Source organism: Saccostrea cucullata, unplaced genomic scaffold (assembly GCF_032062105.1).
Source record: "Saccostrea cucullata isolate Sc308-1 unplaced genomic scaffold, CSIRO_AGI_Scuc_v1 ctg6348, whole genome shotgun sequence".
Lineage (NCBI taxonomy): Eukaryota > Metazoa > Mollusca > Bivalvia > Ostreida > Ostreidae > Saccostrea > Saccostrea cuccullata.
In genome coordinates this window covers 3,646-25,000 of record NW_026928880.1, presented here as the reverse complement: position 1 = coordinate 25,000, position 21,355 = coordinate 3,646, and the positions used below count along the sequence as shown (strand labels likewise).

Sequence of the window (21,355 nt, the reverse complement as noted above, 5' to 3'; positions counted from 1 at the left end):
GACCCCCGGGGCTAGGGTGGGGCCAAAATGGCCGACTCAAGTTTTACATAGGGATATATAGGGAAACCTTTTAAAATACTTCAAAGCTATGATTAGTGATATTTATATGGAATCATCCTCAGGTAGTGTAGATTCTAGTTTGTTCAAATGATGAACGCCTGGAGGGGGGGGGGTAAATTCAAGCCTGATGTGCTCAGGTGATCGCTGTGGCCCCTGGGCCTCTTGTTAGAGTATAGTGTAACTATTTTCATAATTATAAATTCCTATTTACTATTTACAGCTACAACCCCATCCTCAGCTACAGGAGTGAGTGGATTAAACAGATTCCTGTCCACAGGGTCTGTGCCCTCCACCCCTACAGACAAGGTAGCGGGGGAGAACTTCACCTCCATCAATCTCAGCCCGGGGGTAGCAGCAGCACGACGATCGTCAAGATCTGACACAGGTAAGAAAAAACAAATTTCTTTTTGTCTCAGTCAGTGATAGCTGTGTGAAGAATATGGAAATATCTGTGCACTAAACTTTTTAATGAAACATACAGTTTACTTTCTTTTAAGAAAGACATTTTAATGCATATTCAATGAGATTTAATTTTAAATTCATCATAGATATGTGAATATTATTTAGATAAATGAACTCCCAATGATTTTACAATATTCTGATGTTAACAGGAAGTTCTGAGCTGAAGCGTAAACTTGAGGAATCATTTGGTCCTGAGGACGTGAAGAGGAAGAGGATTGAGGGCGATGTGTCCTCAGAACTGGTCACTAGTATTGTAGCCACCATCACTGAACCAGAACAGATGGTGGGACCAGATGTAAGTACACTGCCAGACATGTACTTGTCTTGTTCATGTAGCAAGATCATTAGAATCATTCAGAAAGATTTTAAGTTTTCGAAGGCAGCAATTTTATTTATTTAAATTAAGCTGAAAATCTTGTGAATTCTAACTGTATGGAATAAAAGTAAGGGGTTATAAAATAAGCTAAAAGTTTATTTATTAAGGAACATTTCACATAAAAAAAATCTGTGACAAAAATATTGCCTGTCAATATGATTAAGGATAAAATTCGCCAGCAAAATTTTATTATAATAGTCCAGTCAATCTAACTCAAAAAACACCCAAACCTCAAACAAATTGCAACAGAAATTATTCCAGTGGAATTTTGTTATTTATAATGTGCCTTTTGATATATCAAAACTCTAGAAAAATATTTTTGTCCAAACATCTTTTTTTTCAATTATAAAAAAACCCCAATATTTGTTCAAAAATGCCAATAAATCTCCTTTTGAATAGACATTCTATTTATGCATAAAAATAGTTTTGCCAGGAATGACCTTGAAATTTTTTGACAGTCGTGCATGAATGTGTCTGAAAACTAAAACCGGTGATTATTTCATAAGTTGCTATGGATTCCTGTAATACGCGGACGCCTAAAGACCAGTATTTTTAGGTACATATCACAAAGTCCAGAATTTATTCATTTATTTATTCAACCTTTCAAATAACAATTAATGAAAATCTTAAAAATTGTAAAAGGTGAAAAAACGACACCTTTCCATCCAACCATGATCAATTTTACGTAGATAAAAATTTTTAAAAAGTGAAAATTTGTTTTTCTGGCATATTTTTAAGAAAAATAATTTCATCTAAAATCATTGTAAAAATTGCTTGTAAAAATATGATATTATCGTGATATTTTTTGGAAAAAATCGTGATATATTGTGATAGGGAATTTTTGGCGATACTCATCCCTATATAAAAGTACCTCAAATTTCAAAACCTCTTTCAGGGAATGGGGTGGTCTATTTTTTAAAGGTATATAACTTCTTGACAATGTAATGACTCCTGGGGAATGGGTTTATGGACATAACATACCGGAAGAACCTTTTAACTCTAAAAATTTCAGAGGGAGTGGGTTCTCCGCCACATATCTTCCTTTATAGCAATGCATATGCATGGGACATTCATTTAAAATACATGTATGTTATATCATATTATAGTTAAGTAAAACCCCCACTGCTTTTATTGGAAATATTGAAGATATAAAAGAAAACTAGAGGTACTGTGAGCGATGAGCTCACTAAATGATACCCCCCGCCTCCCATATGGTTATAACTGGTGAAAAAGTCCATGTTTTCCTGTGGCCGGGAAACCCAAAATATGTGTCGGATCAAAAAGTAAAATAGGAGGTGCACAATGGCAACATGTAATAAAGATTCTGTGAAAGTTTCATCAAATTTCATTCAGTGGTATGAGAGGAGTTGCGGATAAGAGATGGGTACCCCAAAGCGTAACAGACGGAAGGACGGATGGAAATACCGATTACTATATACCCCCACTTTTCAAGCGGGGGGTATAAAAATCCCATAAAATCACTGAAGATGCCATATGGCATCCCTAAAAATGCATTAATGATTCTCTTGAAACTGAAACTGGTTCCTCTCCTAAATGTTAACCTCAATATAGTATCCGAATTGCTTCTCACTGTTTTCAATATAATGTCCATTGCTAGTTAGCTCTTCTGAGCCAAAGGCTCAAAGAGCTAATGCTATGGCCATTTGTGCGGTGTGCGCAGTGTGTAAACTTTTCAGAATATGGGCCATAACTCAAGAACCCCTTGGCAAATCAGTTCCAAATTTGTCACAGGGTATCCTTGGCCCAAGGGCTACCATTTATACTAAAATAAGGGTTGGGACCCTTAAACAAGGGGAGATAATCAGGAAAAAAAAACCAAAAGTACTGGTTGCTAAAAAATCTTCTTCTCCATAACCACCAGGCAGATTTTCACCAAACTTACATACAAGTATCAGGATATGTCGAAGATTAAAATTTGCACAGTGAATTAACCTGGGGCAAAGGGTGTGGTTTCAAGGTCACTTCAAAGTTGACCTAAATTTACAATTAATAAAAATGTGTATATTTTGCTTACTATAAGGACAAGGATCATCAAATCTCGTAAGTTGATGCATCTTACGACGTCACATCATGTTAACTCAAAAGTAGGTTACGGTGACCTACTTTATAAATTTTGCGGGGAATTGTTTTCAAATTGATTTGAAGGCATATTTTTGACACTTTAAGGCCTATGATCATCAAACTTTGTCAGTTGATGCATCTTGGGTCCTTAAACAATATTAGCTTAAAAGTAGGTCACCGTGACCTACTTTTTGAACTTTATGACTTAGCTTTTTAAAAACATTAAATCCCATTATTTCAGACGCTGGAAGATTTAGAATCATCAAATCTTGTACTTTGATGCATCTTGGGACCTTAAAACATATTCATGAAAAAGTAGGTCGCTGTGACCTACTGTTTTAAATTTTGCCGACATTTGTTTTCAGATTGTTTAAAATGCATATTTTGATTACCTTCAGACCCACGATCATCAAACTTGGTCAGTAGATTCATCTTAGGTCTTTGAAAAATGTCAACCAAAATGTAGGTCACGATGACCTACTTTTGACATTTTATGGTTATATTTAAGTATCTTAAGTATTTATTGGCTTAAAATCATCAAACTTTGTGAGTGGATGCATATTTGGTTTTCGAAAAGTGACGCCCAAAAAGTAGGTCACAGTGACCTACTTTTGACATTTTATGGCTTTATTTAAGTATCTCCAGTACTTACTGGCTTAGAATCATCAAACTTTGTGATTTGATGCATCTTGGGTTTTCAGAGAGAGACGACCAAAAAGTAGGTCATGGTGACCTACTTTTGACATTTTATGGCTATAATTATGTATCTCTGGTACTTATTGACCTAAATCATCAAACTTTGTCAGTTGATGCATCTTGGGTTTTCAGAGATTGTCGACAAAAAAGTAGGTCACAGTGACCTACTTGACATTTTATGGCTTTATTTAAGTATCTCAGGCACTTATTGGCTAAGAATCATCAAACTTTGTCAGTTGAGGCATCTTGGGTTTTGGGAGAATGTCGACCAAAAAGTAGGTCACGGTGACCTACTTTTGAATATCTCAGGTACCTATTAGCTTAGAATCATCAAACTTTGTCAGTTTAGGCATCTTGGGTTTTCGGAGAACGTCGACCATAATGTAGGTCACTGTGACCTACTTTTGACATTTGATGGCTACATTTAATTATCTCTCATACTTGGAATCATCAAACTTTGTCAGTTGAGGCATCTTATGGTTTCATTGAATGTCCAACAAGACGTAGTTCACGGTGACCTACTTTTGAATATCTTAGGTACTTATTGGCGTAGAATCATTAAATTTTGTCAGTTTAGGCATCTTGGGTTTTTTGGATAACGTCGACCAAAAAGTAGGTCACTGTGACCTACTTTTGACATTTGATGGCTATATTTAATTATCTCTGGTACTTATTGGCTTAGAATCGTCAAACTTTGTCAGATGACGCATCTTGGGTTTTCAGAGAATGTTGACCAAAAATAGGTCACGATGATCTACTTTTAAATATCTCAGGTACTTATTTAATTAGAATCATCTGTCTTTGTCAATTAATGTATCATCAGTCTTTGTCAATTATAAATGTATCTTGAGTCCTCAGAAAATTTCAATCAAAAGGTATGGTATTTTATAATTATATTATAATATCTTCAGTCTTAACTGGCTAAATATTATCAAACTTTGTAAGTTGATGCATTTTTGGGTCTTATGATACTAACAGAGTTGGAGGCTTCTAATAGAAGTGATAGATTGTACAATTTATCAGAAGAGCGATTCAAGGCCCTTGGGCCTCTTGTTTTTATATTATTTCGGATTGATTTTGTAATTGACGAATGTGTGTGTAGTGTGTGGAATCACATTATTAGTTTAAGCTCTTGGCACTTTGAAGTAAATGTTGCAGGTCTTCGGGATGAGAGCGTTTCGTGTCACATGTAGTTATTGACATGCTCGATGTCCCTAAGCACCAAGTAAAAGTCTAAATTTGAAGCCCTTCGGTATATGGTGAAATCTTTATTTAGGTTAAAAGTTCTCAAGCGGGGCGTAAAACATCACACAATCTAGCAATTTGGGTCCTTTGGATGAGACCTATAAACCAAGGTCCGAGTAAAGGACAAAATTTGCAGCTCTCCACTTGCAAGTGCATGGTGGTGTCTCCACAGTAGTGAAAAATTCTCAAGAGGGATGTTAAACAACAATCAAACAAACTAGTGCTATTTATCTAGGGTATTGAGTTTTTCTTATGACAATTAAAATTTTCTATGCAGTTTTAAATGATATAAATTCTACTTATTGTGATAGGAAAATAGTATTTTTAATAACGTTTCCTATATATGTGTGTGTATTTGAATAATTTTTATTTATTAAGTAAAATTAAAAGATCTTAAGTGGGCCGTAAAACAACATGCTATCAACTGATCTGGGCCCTTAGGATGAGACCTATAAACAGAGGTCCCAAGATAAAGATCCCTCAGTCTGCTACATTTGGATAAGTCGAAAATATTGCATTGTTTTTAAAAAGATGAAATGCACGAATCTATTACATAATAGGATATGTTTTAAAAAATATGTGAAAATCTTACAATTCAACCTATTTCAAATACTTCCCATAAAATTAAATCCCTTGTGTTACCCTACTTGGCTCCAGGGTTATGTTCAGAAAAAACCAGAAGCCAAATGTGAATCAAAGTGATTCATAATAATGTTTAAGAAATATGTTTACAAATTACAAATACAGTAAAATAAACTTTCCATAAAGAGCACCATTGCAATACTAAATACACACACACACACACACACAGGTCAAGAATAGGACCAATATATCTTTAAAATAATGCTTGTTTAATACAAATAAAAAATTTAATGGCTATAAACATAATGCTTCTCCAGACTCAGGGCAAAATTATTTGTAAAATCCTTTTCCAGAAAATTTCAACATATTTGTTGATGAGAATTTGTTGTTGATGAAAAAAAGTTTCATGTCCTGAAATGTAAAAAAAAAAAAATTTGAGACGGGTCATTTTAGTCAGTCGGTCGGGAGAGGGCAACCAAACATTTATAAAGATTTTCTAATCTATATTACATGTATTTTTACCAGTAAAGTAGCTCTCACTAATAGAATCAATATTCTAAAGAAGAAAAAAATCTTTAAACAAAGTCATACAACAAAAGTTTAACTTTTAGATAATGAAAGATTTTTATGTTGCAATAAAACCACTAAAGACTCACCATAGATTATTTCCCCTAATGTATTAAACATCTAGTAAAGGATACATAATTATATAAAATTCTCAAATCTTATATCTTTAATAAGTAGGTGAAATATAAATCCTGGAATGTTTACAAAATGAATTATTGATTTTATTATGCTTGTTTAAAATAAAATGAGGTTTGTTTAAAGTGGTTAAAATTGTCTCCCTTGTTGCATATGGTAGCACATTTCTGAAATGCATATTTATTCAAACTAGTAAATATTTATTTAAAAAAAAGACATCTTTCACCTTTATATATACTGAAAGGAAAAAGAAACGCAGGGTAGCATAATTTTCGATAAGAATTTGACCACATGACCGAAAATTACGAAAATTGGTCAGAAGGGAAATTTAGTTACTGTGCATCCAAATTAGTATTCAGAATTACTCAACCTTAAAATTTATGACGTCACGTAGGGAAAACGCTAAAAAGCCCAAAAGACGTGCAATTTGATAACGACGAGTTTGTCAACAAATCTTGTTGCATTATTTGATGCATGTGAGGTATGCACATCGTTTTTCAATATTAAGAGACTTTATGAATTTATTGCAATCTTGGCACAGTTTACGGAAGTTCAATGGGGTCTTGTTTTCGAATTGCCTGATTAATGAAAAAGGCAACAACGGTTTACTTAGCAGTCTCTTGTAAATTTTCTCCCATAAAACGTTTTAGCCGTTGTCAGAGAGAGTCTGGAGTGGTTTTCAATCAACCGTGACGATGACGGCAACGCGAAACAGAGTCATGTTACGAGCGGGTTATTCGTCCTGCCATCTCTTAAATCGCCACCTTACTACCACAAAAACAGCCATTTATAGAGTAGATGATTATAATCATTACATTCATACGAAATTTGAAAGTAAACAATTCTGCTATTTGGTTTTTTGAGCCAGTCAACTTACGGTTGTATTCCTCTCACTGGCGCATGCGCGCGCCGTTTGACTTATTTTTTGCGTGGTTACCCATGCTAAATATAGTCAGGATGTGAAAGATAAACACTCTGATGAAATTCCATGCAAAGGAGAAATAAGACTCTGAAAAATGCACGAGATAGACATTGAAGATAATGAGAGTTTTTGATTTTCACTTTTGGGGGGTATCGTCATATGAGCTTCAATAACTTATGAATAATTAGACAAAATCATATGAGAATTTGGTTATGTCTTTTTGAAAGATGATTTTAAAAGGTAGATAGGAAAACTAAAAAGTATTTTAAGAAAAACAAATTTAATTCACCTTAAAAGTTTACCCTGCGTTTCTTTTTCCTTTCAGTATATTTTTCTAGAGTTTTTATGTGTTAATTAGAATACAATTTACTAGTTATAAATTAATAAAGAAAAAAATTCTGTTGCAATTTGTTTGAGGTTTTTGACAGTTTGATTGGACTATAAGATTACTGTCTTTAAAATTTTAATTTTCCTTCTTCCCTGTAGCCCACTTTGTTCCCCGCCCATGTGGCTCGTGATGAGGCAGCTAGGAGAGAGGAGAACAAGGGGGTGATAGAGTTCCACGTGGTGGGGAACAGTCTCAGTAAGAAGCCCTCCAAACAGACACTGGTGTGGCTAATCGGCCTACAGAACGTCTTCTCTCACCAGCTACCCAGAATGCCCAAAGAGTACATCACCAGGCTCGTGTTTGATCCGTAAGTCCTTAACCTGCAATTGATTGATTATGTTAGCTTTGTCTCAAAATTTATTTTTCCTTGATTTTACATGTACTGGCTTGTCTCCCAGTATACATGTATCAAGAAGTAAAAGATTTTGGTGAAAAATTATTGAAATAATTGTTATTTACTGAGTATGATGTATTTAACAGGAAACACAAATGCCTGGCCCTTCTAAAGGATAATAAAGTGATAGGAGGAATCTGCTTCCGAATGTTCCCCACCCAGGGGTTCACGGAGATTGTCTTCTGTGCTGTATCCTCTAATGAACAAGTCAAGGTAAGGAGATGTCAAGAAAGAGTTCTATGTACATGTGGTAAATGTTGATGTTAAAGGTGCTAAAAAATTAAAGGATATTAGATGCTCCTCTCAGAGTCCTCTGTGACAATCGCATTAGTTGAGAAAAAAGAACTATTGTTATTAATTAAATATTCTGAAAAGATGTCAGAACATTTCATTTTTGAATTTAAAGAGTAAAACAAGTATAAACACAATAATACAAGAAGTGATTAGTATAGGTCAGTGATATTTGTCACTGATTTGTCCAGGGGTGTCGGCAAAGGGGCGGCAGGGGCGGCGGGCGTCGCCCCAATAATTTTGCAAAAAAAAAAAAAAAGATGTTTCTTTTTTTTTTTAATATTATTACACTTATTCTACATTTCAATTTCAAAAATGGCCGGATTAAAAAGTATTAATCAACCTGTTAATTTTAAATTTCCTAAGCGTTCTTTCGGCAAGAAGAATCCAGAACTGCGTTCTTTCAACCCCACTTGGTTTAAACAATACGCATGGTTACATTATGACGAAGTAAGTACATTAAAAGATATATATTTTTTATCTTTTCAATGATATTTTGAAAGGATACAAATTTTAATATATTGATTGTGTTGAAATCATTGGATAATGTACAATGATTACACTTTAAAAGAGAAAAAACGATTTAAAAAAAAAATATATATATATTGAAATTAAATTTGTTCTTATTTTCAGGCAAAAGATCTGGCTTTCTGTTTTACCTGCATGGTTGCTGCAAAAGAGGGCAAGATTTCCAACTCCAAGGCCGACAGCAGTTTTATTTCCACGGGATTCTGTAATTGGAAGGATGCCACTTCTAAATTCCGGAAACATCAAGATTCCGACTGCCATAAAGAAGCCGTGGAGAGAAAAGTGAAACTACCATGAGAAACAAAAGACATTGGTGAAGTTCTCTCAGCCGCCCACTCAGAGGAGAAAACACACAACAGACAGCAGCTGCTTACCATTCTTCGCAACATCAGGTTTCTTGCTAGACAGGGATTACCACTCCGTGGCCAAGACAATGATCAAAGCAACTTTCTACAGCTTCTGAAGCTCCATGGTGAATCGGATCCATCAATCCTCAAGTGGCTGGAAAGGAAACAAGACAAATTTACATCAGCAGATATCCAGAACGAGATGCTACAAGTGATGGCCTTAAAGATACTGCGTGACGTCGCTTCTAACATCAGGGAGAACGGCTATTTCTCCATCATGGTAGATGAGACAACAGACCAGTCAAATTGTGAACAAGTTGTGATTGTGATTCGTCATGTTGACAGTAACCTGGATGTGCACAAAGAGTTTATTGGACTGTGTATGGTGCCATCTATCGACGCTGCAACACTAACTAATGTGATTCTGGATGCATTGGTGAGGATGAACATTTCCTTGAGTAAGTGCCGTGGACAGTGCTACGATGGAGCCAGCAATATGTCCGGAGCCAAAAAGGGTGTGGCTGCTAACATCACCAGCAAAGAGACTAGGGCTATCTACACGCACTGTTATGGACATGCGTTCAACTTGGCAGTTGGTGATACATTGAAAAAATCAAAGGTGATGCGTGATTCCTTGGATACTGTGTTTGAAATGTCCAAACTTGTAAAGTATTCGCCCAGGAGGGATACCATATTGGAACAGCTAAAGCGTGAGATGGCACCTGATATGCCGGGATTCCGTGTGCTATGCCCTACTCGATGGACTGTTAGAGCTGCCAGTTTGAACAGCATTCTGGAAAACTACTCTGTCCTTCAGTCCTTATGGGAGACCTGCTATGAGTGCACAAAGGATCCAGAAGCCCATTCCAGGATCATCAGCGTAAAACTCTGATGCAAAGTTTTGACTTTCTCTTTGGAGTGTCCCTTGGATACGAGATTCTACGTCACACAGACAATCTTAGCCGAACACTTCAGAAGAAAGACCTGTCAGCTGCCGAGGGCCAACACTTGACAGACCTTTCCCTGACATCACTAAGTGCAATGCGAAAGGAAGAGTCCTTTGACTCATTCTGGGAATCACTTAACGGAAAACTTGATGAAGTGGACGTCAGTGAGCCCACATTGCCACGGCGAAGAAAAATGCCCAAGCGATTTGAAACCGGAAATGCCCCTCCAGAATTCGCCACATCAGAGAAAGACCTCTACAGACAACAGTACTTCGAAGCTCTGGATCTTGTGGTGAACTGTAGGGCTGTCACGGTTAACCGAAAACTCGGTTAACCGCTCCGAAATGACATTCGGTTCGGTTCTAGTCAGGTTTTCCGGAATTCGGTTCGGTTTTTTTTTTTATCTTTTATATAATACTAATTTGCTTGCAACACGCGTTGTGATTGGTTGTTTATTTCAATGAAAGGTTCTTTAACCAATGAAAATACAGGTAAACATCGAAGACATTTAAACATGGCATACAAATGTGGAAGGAAAACCAAATCACAAGTGTGGGAATGCTTCACGTTTTGAATGTTTCAATTGTTTGAAACAAGATAACTCTAGTCAATAACTATATTTATTTTATTTTATTTTAAACAAGAAGTTTATTACTTTGTTATTTTTTGTTACATTTAACAACTTGTTCTGTTGAATAAAATGGATAGAAATTTGTGTCAGCAAAATAGTACTTTCTACAATGTCCTTAATCCTTATTATCCATTGATAATTATAAAGATGTTTTATTTAAATTCTCAAAATGAAAACCGAACCTAAAAAACCGAAAACCGAGAATTTATTTTCTGAACCGAACCGAACCGAAAAATGTCTGAACCGTGGCAGCCCTAGTGAACTGTGTCAAAGACCGTTTTGATCAGCCAGGCTATCAAGTGTATCGCCATCTAGAGGACATTCTTGTGAAGTCTGTGCGTGGCGACAAGACATACAAAGAAGATTTGGACTTTGTCTCAAAGTTCTATGGAGATGATCTGGACAAGACCTCTCTTTCTTCACAGCTGGATACATTTACAACGCTCGCACGAAACAACTTAAATGATTCCTCAACTGTGTCTGTTTCCTTTTTGGTGACCTTAGTGTCTCAGATGTCTCCAGCTTCCAGATGCCTATTCTCCGAGATTGTGACTCTACTGAGACTTATTTTAGTGATGCCAGCCACTAACGCTACAAGTGAGCGAACATTTTCTGCTTTGCGTCGAGTAAAGACTTATCTTCGTGCCACTATGTCCCAGGAAAGGCTGAATCATTTGATGATCCTGCACACGCACAGGGAGGCTACAGATGCGTTGAACATTTTGGCAGTTGCTAACGACTTTGTGTCAGCACGGGATGGACGGAGCTTCATTTTTGGACGCTTTTAAAGTGCAGTGACATTGTGTATTATCTAATGAACAGATTTCATTTATGTAGTGTTTATTAGTGCTTATTAATTGATTATTTTAAAGATAAGTATATATGCATCTCAAAATAATATTTATTCAACTACGTGCTTCTCATATGTGCTTATGACATGACGTAAATAAAATCATATAAAACGATTTTGTTTTTTTAATCAGGTGGAGTCTTTGAAACATTGACAGAATGGGAAAATATATCAATATACTGGTAGAAATTTGAATTTAAGTAAACACACGTCAGCTAACCCCTCCCCCCCCCCCCCCTTTTTCAATCTACTTCGCCTCCCCAATGTCAAATACTTGCCGACGCCCCTGTTATCCACATATGATTTATTAAATGTACACATACTATATTGTTGGTCAAGTACATGGACATTAACATAATGGGGTTCTGGTACACAAACATTGAAATTCCTATAAATTTTATAAAATTTATTAAAGTTTTAGGTTCAAGATATTTACACAGGACTATGAGTTCCTATAAATTTGTCAGGTTCATGACCCTGATGATATTTGCACAAGAATATAAGGTGAATTTACATGTAATTTTAATTCCTCCAGGGTTATGGTACCCACATGATGAACCACCTAAAGGACTACCACATCAGCCACAGTATTCTACACTTCCTCACGTTTGCTGATGAGTATGCTATAGGCTACTTCAAAAAACAGGTACATATGTACTTTTCAATGATTGTCATTGTACAGACCCTGAGACGTGCTACTACCCCACACGCTCGCTACAGGTTTTGCACGAAACGCTGCACAGTTTACACAAAACGCTGCACAGTTTACACGAAACACTACACGGTTTGCACCAAACGCTACACGGTTTACACGAAACGCTTTGCACGAAAGGCTGCACGGTTTACACGAAAGGCTGCACGAAACGCTTTGTACACGTTTCCCACACGCTTTGTACATGATTCTCGCACGTTTTGGCCTCGGTTTGGATTTTCTACTCGGAATATCTCGGGCAATATTACGGTTTTATCACTAATTTAATGGAAATCTTTCATAAAGCCACATTTAGCACCTGTTTAAATTAAATATCAGTACAGTATTACATAAACCGATAGAAATATTTAATACTCTAACAGTGGTAATTAATAAATAAATAATTGTCATTTGGTATTTATTCAATTATTTATTAAACTGTTTAAAAACGAAATGCCGATATCATGAATGACTGTTTGATAAAATACATTTTTTATATTAAATATTAGTCATTCATTTCAATGTAATATTTTTACAAGTATAATTTAATAAATTAAACACAAATTTGATTTCTTACTGCAGGAATATGAACTCATTGAATTTAAATAATATTGATTATATTGTGTTTGATTTCCGTACGCAGATTATTTTTTCTAGATTTTGATTTAGTAATAAATTTGCCTATAAATTCTACTAACAATTATTGATACATTTTTAAAGAATTTTTTTTTTATCTTACGTAAGCATTATCCATAGGAGGGAAACCGGTAAAGGGGGGATGTGATGTCTTAATCTATTTTTATTCTCTTTCTCTTTTTACATGAAGCTTATCAAATAACATCAGTATACCCATCATACTGTAAAATCCCTCATTTCAAAATCCGACTAAACGTATGTATATATGTGTACATTAATTAATAGTCGCGGCATTTGACTATACATTGTACATACAATGTAGATCGATCTTTACACCGGCATTCAGGTATATTACAAGAAAACTTAAATATCTTAGATGAAATAAAAAGTACGTGATTTATAAAACAAATAATTTACAATTATTCATGATTTACTCCTAAGCTTTTCTTACATGATATTCATGAAAAGACTACCAAATCAGTTCTGTTTATTTTACTGTTTACGGCTAGAAATTTGGATTTACAAATAAAAGATGAAATCCGCTGATTTATAAGTTGTACCCATTAAATATTTATAGAACCATTTTATTTCAAAAACAATAAAATCCAGTCGTAATTTTCAGGTGTCTATCTTAAGCCGTGAACTAGTATAGCAAAACAGGTTTTCAGTTGCCATGCACTCGGAGCCGTGATCGCTGTTGTAAATGACCTTGATCACAGTTGAAAGGCGGAAAGAAGATTCCAATACATTTTTAAGGGATGTATCTGTGCACATATTTAACAAAGGATTTAAACAAGAGGCCCATGGGCCACATCGCTCACCTGAGCACTAAGGGTAAGAAAAAGTAGAAAATGGCTTTTAATTGTAAAGTTTAAATCCAAAAGTAGTCTCATTACCAATCATGGATTTGCTATTTTTTAGAAAATGATTTTTTAAAAAATTTTCCTATATATATCTTTAAAAACTTTGGCGGCCATTTTGGCCCTGCCCTACCCCCGGGGGTCATGATTTGAACAAACTTGAATCTACACTACCTGAGCATGCTCCCATATAAATATGATGAATTATGGCTTTGTCATTCTTGAGAAGAAGATTTTTTTTAGAATTTTCCTATATAATTCTATGTAAAACTTTGGTCGGCCATTTTGGTTCCGCCCTACCCCCGGGGGTCATGATTTGAACAAACTTGAAACTACACTACCTAAGCATGCTACCATATAAATATGATGAATTATGGCTTTGTCATTATTGAGATGTTTAATTAGAATTTTCCTCTATATTTCTATGTATAACTTTGGACAGCCATTTTGGCTCACTTTGGTCGGCCATTTTGGCCCCGCCCTACCCCCGGGGGTTATGATTTGAAAAACTTGAATTTACACTACCTGAGCATGCTTCCATATAAATATGATCAATTATGGCTTTGTCATTCTTGGGAAGAGATTTTTCAAGAATTTTCCCATATATTTATATGTAAAACTTTGGCCTGCCATTTTGGCCCGCCCTACCCCCGGGGGTCATGATTTGAACAAACTTGAATCTACACTACCTGAGCATGCTCCCATATAAATATGATCAATTATGGCTTTGTCATTCTTGAGAAGAAGATTTTTAAAGAATTTTCCTATATATTTCTATGTAAAACTTTGGTCGGCCATTTTGGTCCCGCCCTACCCCCGGGGGTCATGATTTGAACAAACTTGAATCTACACTACCTGAGGATGCTTCCATATAAATATGATGAATTATGGCTTTGTCATTCTTGAGAAGAAGATTTTAAAGAATTTTCCTATATATTTCTATGTAAAACTTTGGTCGGCCATTTTGGCCCTGCCCTACCCCCGAGGGTCATGATTTGAACAAACTTGAATCTACACTACCTGAGGATGTTTCCCTATAAATTTCATCTTTCCTGGCACAGTGGTTCTTGAGAAGAAGATTTTTAAAATATGCCACCAAATTTTCATTAATTCCCAATTATCTCCCCTTGAATGAGGGCGTGGCCCTTCATTTGAACAAACTTGAATCCTCTTCATCCAAGAATACTTTGTGGCAAGTTTGGTTGAAATTGGCCCAGCGGTTCTTGAGAAGAAGTCGAAAATGTGAAAAGTTTACAGACAGACGGACGCCAGACAAAATGTGATCAGAAAAGCTCACTTGAACTAAAAAGAATAGAAAATTAAGCATTTACTTAAACTAACATTAGATTGAAAGTACTAGTAATTTAATTTACCCCCCCCCCCTCCCCCGTTTCTAAACATTTGGTCGTCAGTGCATGTTACAAAATCCATTTATTTTACAATAATGAGCAACAGGTTTTATGTCTTAAAATGACACATCGTTTCAAAACTTTCTTTCACGTACTTTAAATGTAAAGACAAGAGCGGAGTCCTGATATATTTTTGATTTGAATTAACAAAAAAATTATACCAATATCTTTATTTGAGAAAAAAAATATTTCAGAAGCCATGATCACGTTGAAAGTATATTGAATTCAATGCCCTTAAAATTTTTGTACATAGTTGATTAATTTGAACACATTTTCTATAGAAGGAAAAGAAAACAAACAAATATGAATTATACATTACCGTGTAATTTCATTTTGTTGTTCCATTTTTTTTGTTTTTACTCCTAAAATATCACAAGCATAATTAATTCAATAACAAAATACTATTACAATTTAACATCCTGACCTATCGATAGCCATATTTAAAATGAAATGACTTCCAAATGAATCTTACACGATTCTTGCACGAAAGTCACACGTTTCTCACACGGTTCTTACACGAAAGTCGCACGTTTCTCACACACTTTTCGCACGCTTGGTACACAGTTTGCACGAAACGCTTTGGAGCTTACACGAAACGCTGCACGGTTTACACGAAACGCTACACAGTTTGCACGAAACGCTGCACGGTTTACACGAAACGCTACAGGGTTTGCACGACACGGAAAGCGCACGAAATTCACATGCTTTTTTGGGGTAGAAGCACGTCTCAGGGTCTGTAACTTTCCAGACTAGGAGACTTGTGTTGTGAAATTCATCCTTGTCAGTGAATGCTGTTATAAGTTTATATGATTTGAAAGGATCAAATGTGTATTTCTTGACAGAAAATTGTAATTGTCATGTAAATGAATTATTAAATGAACATTTCTATCCATTTACAAATTCATGCATCCATAAAGTAGTATGTATAAGTAAAGTGGATATGTATATGTTGGTGATATACAGAACCTTACCGAGTATCTGCTTTGTTTTCATTGAAGGGTTTTTCAAAGGAGATAAAATTAGCAAAGTCTGCCTACCTGGGGTACATTAAAGACTATGAAGGGGCCACACTCATGGGTTGTGAACTGAACCCAAAGATCTCATATACTAACTTCTCCAGTATTATACGCAAACAGAGAGAGGTAGTTAAGTAATTCTCAGTAATTAAAAGTACTGAACCCTAAGATCTCATATACAAACTTCTCCAGTATTATACCCAATCAGAGAGAAGTAGTTTTAGTAATTCTCAGTAATTAAGAGTACTGAATCATATTCAGACTTCTCCAGTATCATATGCAAACAAAAAGAGGTAGTGACATTATTTCTCAGTAATGAAAAGAAAATTGCATTTGCATGGAAGACTTTGCTTACAACTACATTTTTTACTAGCCTAATTTAGGGCTATCCAAAAAGTTCGTGGACAATGACGTTTTTGTCAAAATAAATGGTTCTATATGCATCTATTGTATATCAAAATATTTCTTATGAAAATCCAAGTTAGAATGATTTAATTTTAATTTAGAAAACTTAATATTTTTGTAAAAATCGGGGTCTTTAAAGATCGCAGATTTTGCGCACGGACCAGTCTGACGTTAAGCTAATTTAATTGTAACATCAAACACCTGGATTTTCACTTAACACATGTTCATGGACACACACTTCATTTCTTTTTTAAGGCGCAATGCACTTCCAAGTACTAGCAATAATCTTCAAGTATAAACTATAATTTATTTAATTTTTAAAATTCAAAACAATGCACAAAAATTTACGAGCATCATCTAAATAAACAGTTTGTATACACAAACTGCACAGCCAAGTCGGACATTGCGCTAGATTTATAACAACGTCATGAATAGAAATCCCCGTTTTTAGTAAATTACATGTGTTTTCAAAATTCTTGTAGTGTCTTCGAATTTGTAAACACTGTTGAAAAATCGTATATACCAAGCTGAAATTGATACACTAAATATATTTCAATAATTTTGAGTTGTTTTAACAAATATTTTGTCTCTTACATTGTTTCAACCGTATAAAAACTAATTTGTTGATCGGATGCTTCCCCGTGTGAAGGAGTTTTGACACATATTTGTTAGGGTTTTTGTTAGTATTTGTATTGTCTATATAGTAAGCGATACTTAAGATATATTAAAATGGTTATAGCCTCTTTATTCATGTTACATAAATTTTTTACTAATTTTTGACTTGTCTTATATAGAAAATAGTCATTTTGATCCATACACTTTCAGAGTTTATGCCATTTTAACCTTGGTCCGTGCACACTATCCGCGAGCTTTAAAGACCCCGATTTTTACAAAAAATTTACGTACCATCAATAAAATATTAAATCATTCTGAATTGTTTTTTCATAAGAAATATTTTGATATACAAAAGATTTATATAGAACCATTTCTTTTTACAAAAACGTCATTGTCCACAAATTTTTTGGACAACCCTCGTACTGTAAAAAGAATGTATTTGAACACAGTCTATGTATGTATGTTTAGGTAAAAAAATTATAGAAAGAAGTTTGTTGATCTCTTTTGATGACTTATTTGATTCTTATTTCATTGTGTGTTTTGTAATTTAGAAAAAATAACTGTATCTTGAATTTATTATCTGATTTTTCAGATTGTAAAGAAGATAATAGAAAGAAAACAGCAGGAGATGCAGAAGGTGTACCCTGGACTGAAATGTTTCAAGGAGGGAGTGAGACAGATACCTATAGAGAATATACCTGGTGTTCTTGACAGGGGGTGGAAACCTGACCCAGATAAAAGGTAAGGGGGGGGGGGGGGGGGTACCTAAAGAGAATATACCAGGGTTCACCTTTATAAAACATACTTAAGTCTGAGAATGCTCTCAAGTCTGAGACTTTTCTCAAATCCAAAATTCTCAGATTCGGCGGCCGTCATAAAAAAGTTGAGAAAAATAAAATTCCTTAAACTCTGTTTTATTGTAAAATTCTCAGGTGAGTAATTCTCAAGACTTGAGCTGAGAAGTTTTATAACGGCGGACCCTGGTATTCTGGACAGAGGCTGGAAACTTGACCAACCTTAGATAAAAGGTAAGGGGGGGTTAGCTATAGAGAATATACCTGGTGTGCTGGACAGGGGGTGGAAACCTGACCCAGATAAAGGTAAGAGGGGGGGACCTAAAGAGAATATACCTGGTATACCTGACCATATTGTAAACATCAGCTGTCAGAGGGAAGTGTTTGTGAAACCTGGCTCCCAATAATAAGCATGGACAGATTAAAAGATAGGAAAGAAAAAGGCCAGAATGAAATTTATAATTAAATGAAATGCAAAAAGTATAAGTTTGAGACACACAAAATATGGAAAAGACTGATAAACAAGTAGAAGAACAAAGGGACATTTGTTTTTGGGCAAATAGTATTTATAAGACATAATGAAGCCTTTAGATATGAGCAATTATACATAAGTCAACAGGCCTGGGTATGTGTGAGCAGCATTTTTTTTTCGCTTGAAAAATTATTTTAAAGTTAAATCAAAATACAAATTCAAGTTTGGATACAACAAAGGATCCCATACGTGTGTCAAAATGCACTTGTAAAATTTAGAATTGTTATTGAAACACTTTTTTATAGCAAAGACCCCCCACTGGACCCAGATCAGCTACACAATATTCTGAAGACTATCATCCAACAAGCCAGGGTAAATTAATCTTTATATTATTGTTTCATCAGCATATTTTGATATAGTGTATTTACATTGCACAAGTTGTTAATAAATTCCTCTCTATGTAAATTACAGAGCCATGCTAGTGCCTGGCCATTCCTAAAGCCAGTAGAGAAATCTGAGGCTCCTGATTATTATGACCATATTAAATTTCCCATGGGTTTGTACTTATAGACATTTCTAGAAAATTGATTTCTCTTTTATTTTGGTGTGCCAAAGAAAAACATGTTCAAAGAACAAACAAAAATATGTTCAAAGATGAAAAAAAACAAAGAATGCAGAATGCAGGCAATCTGAATTTTAATTATAAAGATAATGAAAGAATATTCTCATAATTCTTTCAAAATTAATCTTTTAAGTGGTTTTTTTTTTTGTTTATTCATATTTTAATTTAGTCTTTGACTTGAACAGTCACAAATTATCTAGCTGATTAATTGATTTTAATTCTTTTTTAGATCTGAAGACAATGGCTGAGCGTTTAAAGAACCGTTACTATTGCCACAAGAGACTGTTTATAGCGGACATGACCCGGATCTTTACAAACTGTAGATCTTATAACAAACCTGACACAGAGTATTACAAGTGTGCTAATACACTAGAGAAGTTTGTCATGGGTAAAATGAGGGATGCCGGACTTGTGGAAAAGTGAACTCTACCAATTTATTTTGCTTTCACCAATTGGAAAGTATTTACAATGAAGCGCATTGAAGTGGTAAAATTTTCCGTTTGGACGAAACGTTCCGAGTCATGTTTTGAATGTCAATTACAACATTATGACACGCCCATATTTTTAGAAACGAGAATGAAATATTCGCCGTAATGTTTTAAGACACCCCAATCTTCGCGACAAGCAATATGAGTTACAATGAAATTGAGCTTTAAAAAAATAAGAAGAGAGAGTTAGAGACTCCCCGCTTCTATAAAACACAAATTGCAACAAATATGTTCATATTTTTGAACTTATCATGTCTGTTGAAGTTACCACAACACATGGTTCGGTCGAACACATGTTTACTCGGTATTTATTTAGACCGTCAAATTCATTGGCTACTATATTTATGGAAAACCTGTTCTACAGGTATTCGAATAAACAAATTGACCGTTTTATCTATTTCTAAAGAAATGGGCGTTCCATAAACGTAAACACTCTAAAGATAGCTCAAAACGTTCCATTCGAACGAAAAAATTTTACCATTTCCATGCGCTTCATTGTAATTTGACATTTATTGTGTCATCAGCACCAATTGTTCTTGACATTGAATCTCATTTGAGGAATATGATGAATAAAATATATATGTCATTAACTTGTATAAGTGAATTACAAAACGCAAAAGGTTTTTATATGTAATATAGAGAACATAAAACTTCATTTTTATACCCCAGCTCCAAAGGAATGAGGAATATCATGTTTAACCATTGTGTCTAGCTGTCTATTTGTCCATACCAACATTTGGCCACAGTTCTCTCAGCATATATGGAATACACGTACAGCATCCATTAGGCCTGTATTAGTCATATTGGTTCTGATCAAAGCATAATCATAATTTTACTATTGTTGATAAATAAATGCACATTCAATTTCAAAAGAAATTTATTTTTCCTCACAAACGAAACTTGGAAAAGGGGGGGGGGGGGGGGGGGTACTTAATCCCTAACAAATATTTCACCCATCCATATGTATGTAAAATGTTGACTTGTTCATAACGTTTCAATGAAGTGCCACTGAAAGTTCACACTTGATATTAAGATTGCTTATGATCTAGAGATGTGTCAAAAACTTGACCCAAGGTCATTTGAACACGTTCAAGGTCATTGGTAGAAGAATAGTGCAATCTTTGCCTATTCTGTAACATTCTAATGAAAAGTTTCATCTCGGGGATTATTTTTGAGCTGTACGTTTGTCATGACCTCGACCAAAGTTCATTTGGACATGTTTGACCTTGACTCAAAGACATAGCTTTTTCAAGGTCACTGCAGTAATAGTGTACTATATGAGTTTGGCACATTTACATATCTAACTTCGAATGAAGAGAAATTGGAAAGTTTGTGCTCAACACAACGGTTTTACTACCTATGACTTGAGTATATGTCAAAGTCATTTTGGTATGTATATCTGCAAAATTTTAAAAAGGTTTTAAATTAATATTTTGACCTTTTTTGTAATAAAAAACATTTAATGCAATAGCAGGAGGATGGGTATCATTTTATGAGCTTGCTCACGATAATTCTAGTTTATGAAAGAGAGTCACTAAGACAAGTCACATAATTTTAAGGTAAAACCATATCAATCAGGCATGTAGCATCCGGTTTGGGTTGGGTAGGTGGTGGGGGGGGTGACATCCCCCACCCAACTTTTTGTCCTCAACATAATCTGATGTTTACCACCCCCGCCCCCCAAAGTTTTGTCAATTTCCCCATTTTTTTCTTGCAGTTTTTTTTTTTTGACCCCACACCATGCACTTTCAAAAAATGATACCATGTCTGTCAAGAACGAATGACTGCAACCTTTGGTATTGAACACGTGCTATTTCTACTGTCCTAATTAAGAAAAAATTGCA

General features: G+C 35.0%; 1 protein-coding gene across 1 annotated transcript in view; it reads left to right on the top strand.

Annotated features, from left to right (window-relative positions):
- LOC134278997 (histone acetyltransferase KAT2A-like) overlaps positions 1–19,451 on the top strand; it is a 26,550-nt gene extending 7,099 nt beyond the window's left edge. The window contains exons 8-17 of the mRNA XM_062761307.1: positions 281–445; positions 672–817; positions 7,614–7,822; positions 7,996–8,122; positions 12,039–12,149; positions 16,098–16,241; positions 17,728–17,876; positions 18,707–18,773; positions 18,873–18,957; positions 19,253–19,451. Of these exons, the coding sequence (XP_062617291.1) occupies positions 281–445; positions 672–817; positions 7,614–7,822; positions 7,996–8,122; positions 12,039–12,149; positions 16,098–16,241; positions 17,728–17,876; positions 18,707–18,773; positions 18,873–18,957; positions 19,253–19,446 (1,397 nt within the window). The 3' untranslated portion in view covers positions 19,447–19,451. The remainder of the gene's footprint in view (positions 1–280; positions 446–671; positions 818–7,613; positions 7,823–7,995; positions 8,123–12,038; positions 12,150–16,097; positions 16,242–17,727; positions 17,877–18,706; positions 18,774–18,872; positions 18,958–19,252) is intronic.
- The last annotated feature ends 1,904 nt before the right edge of the window (positions 19,452–21,355 follow it).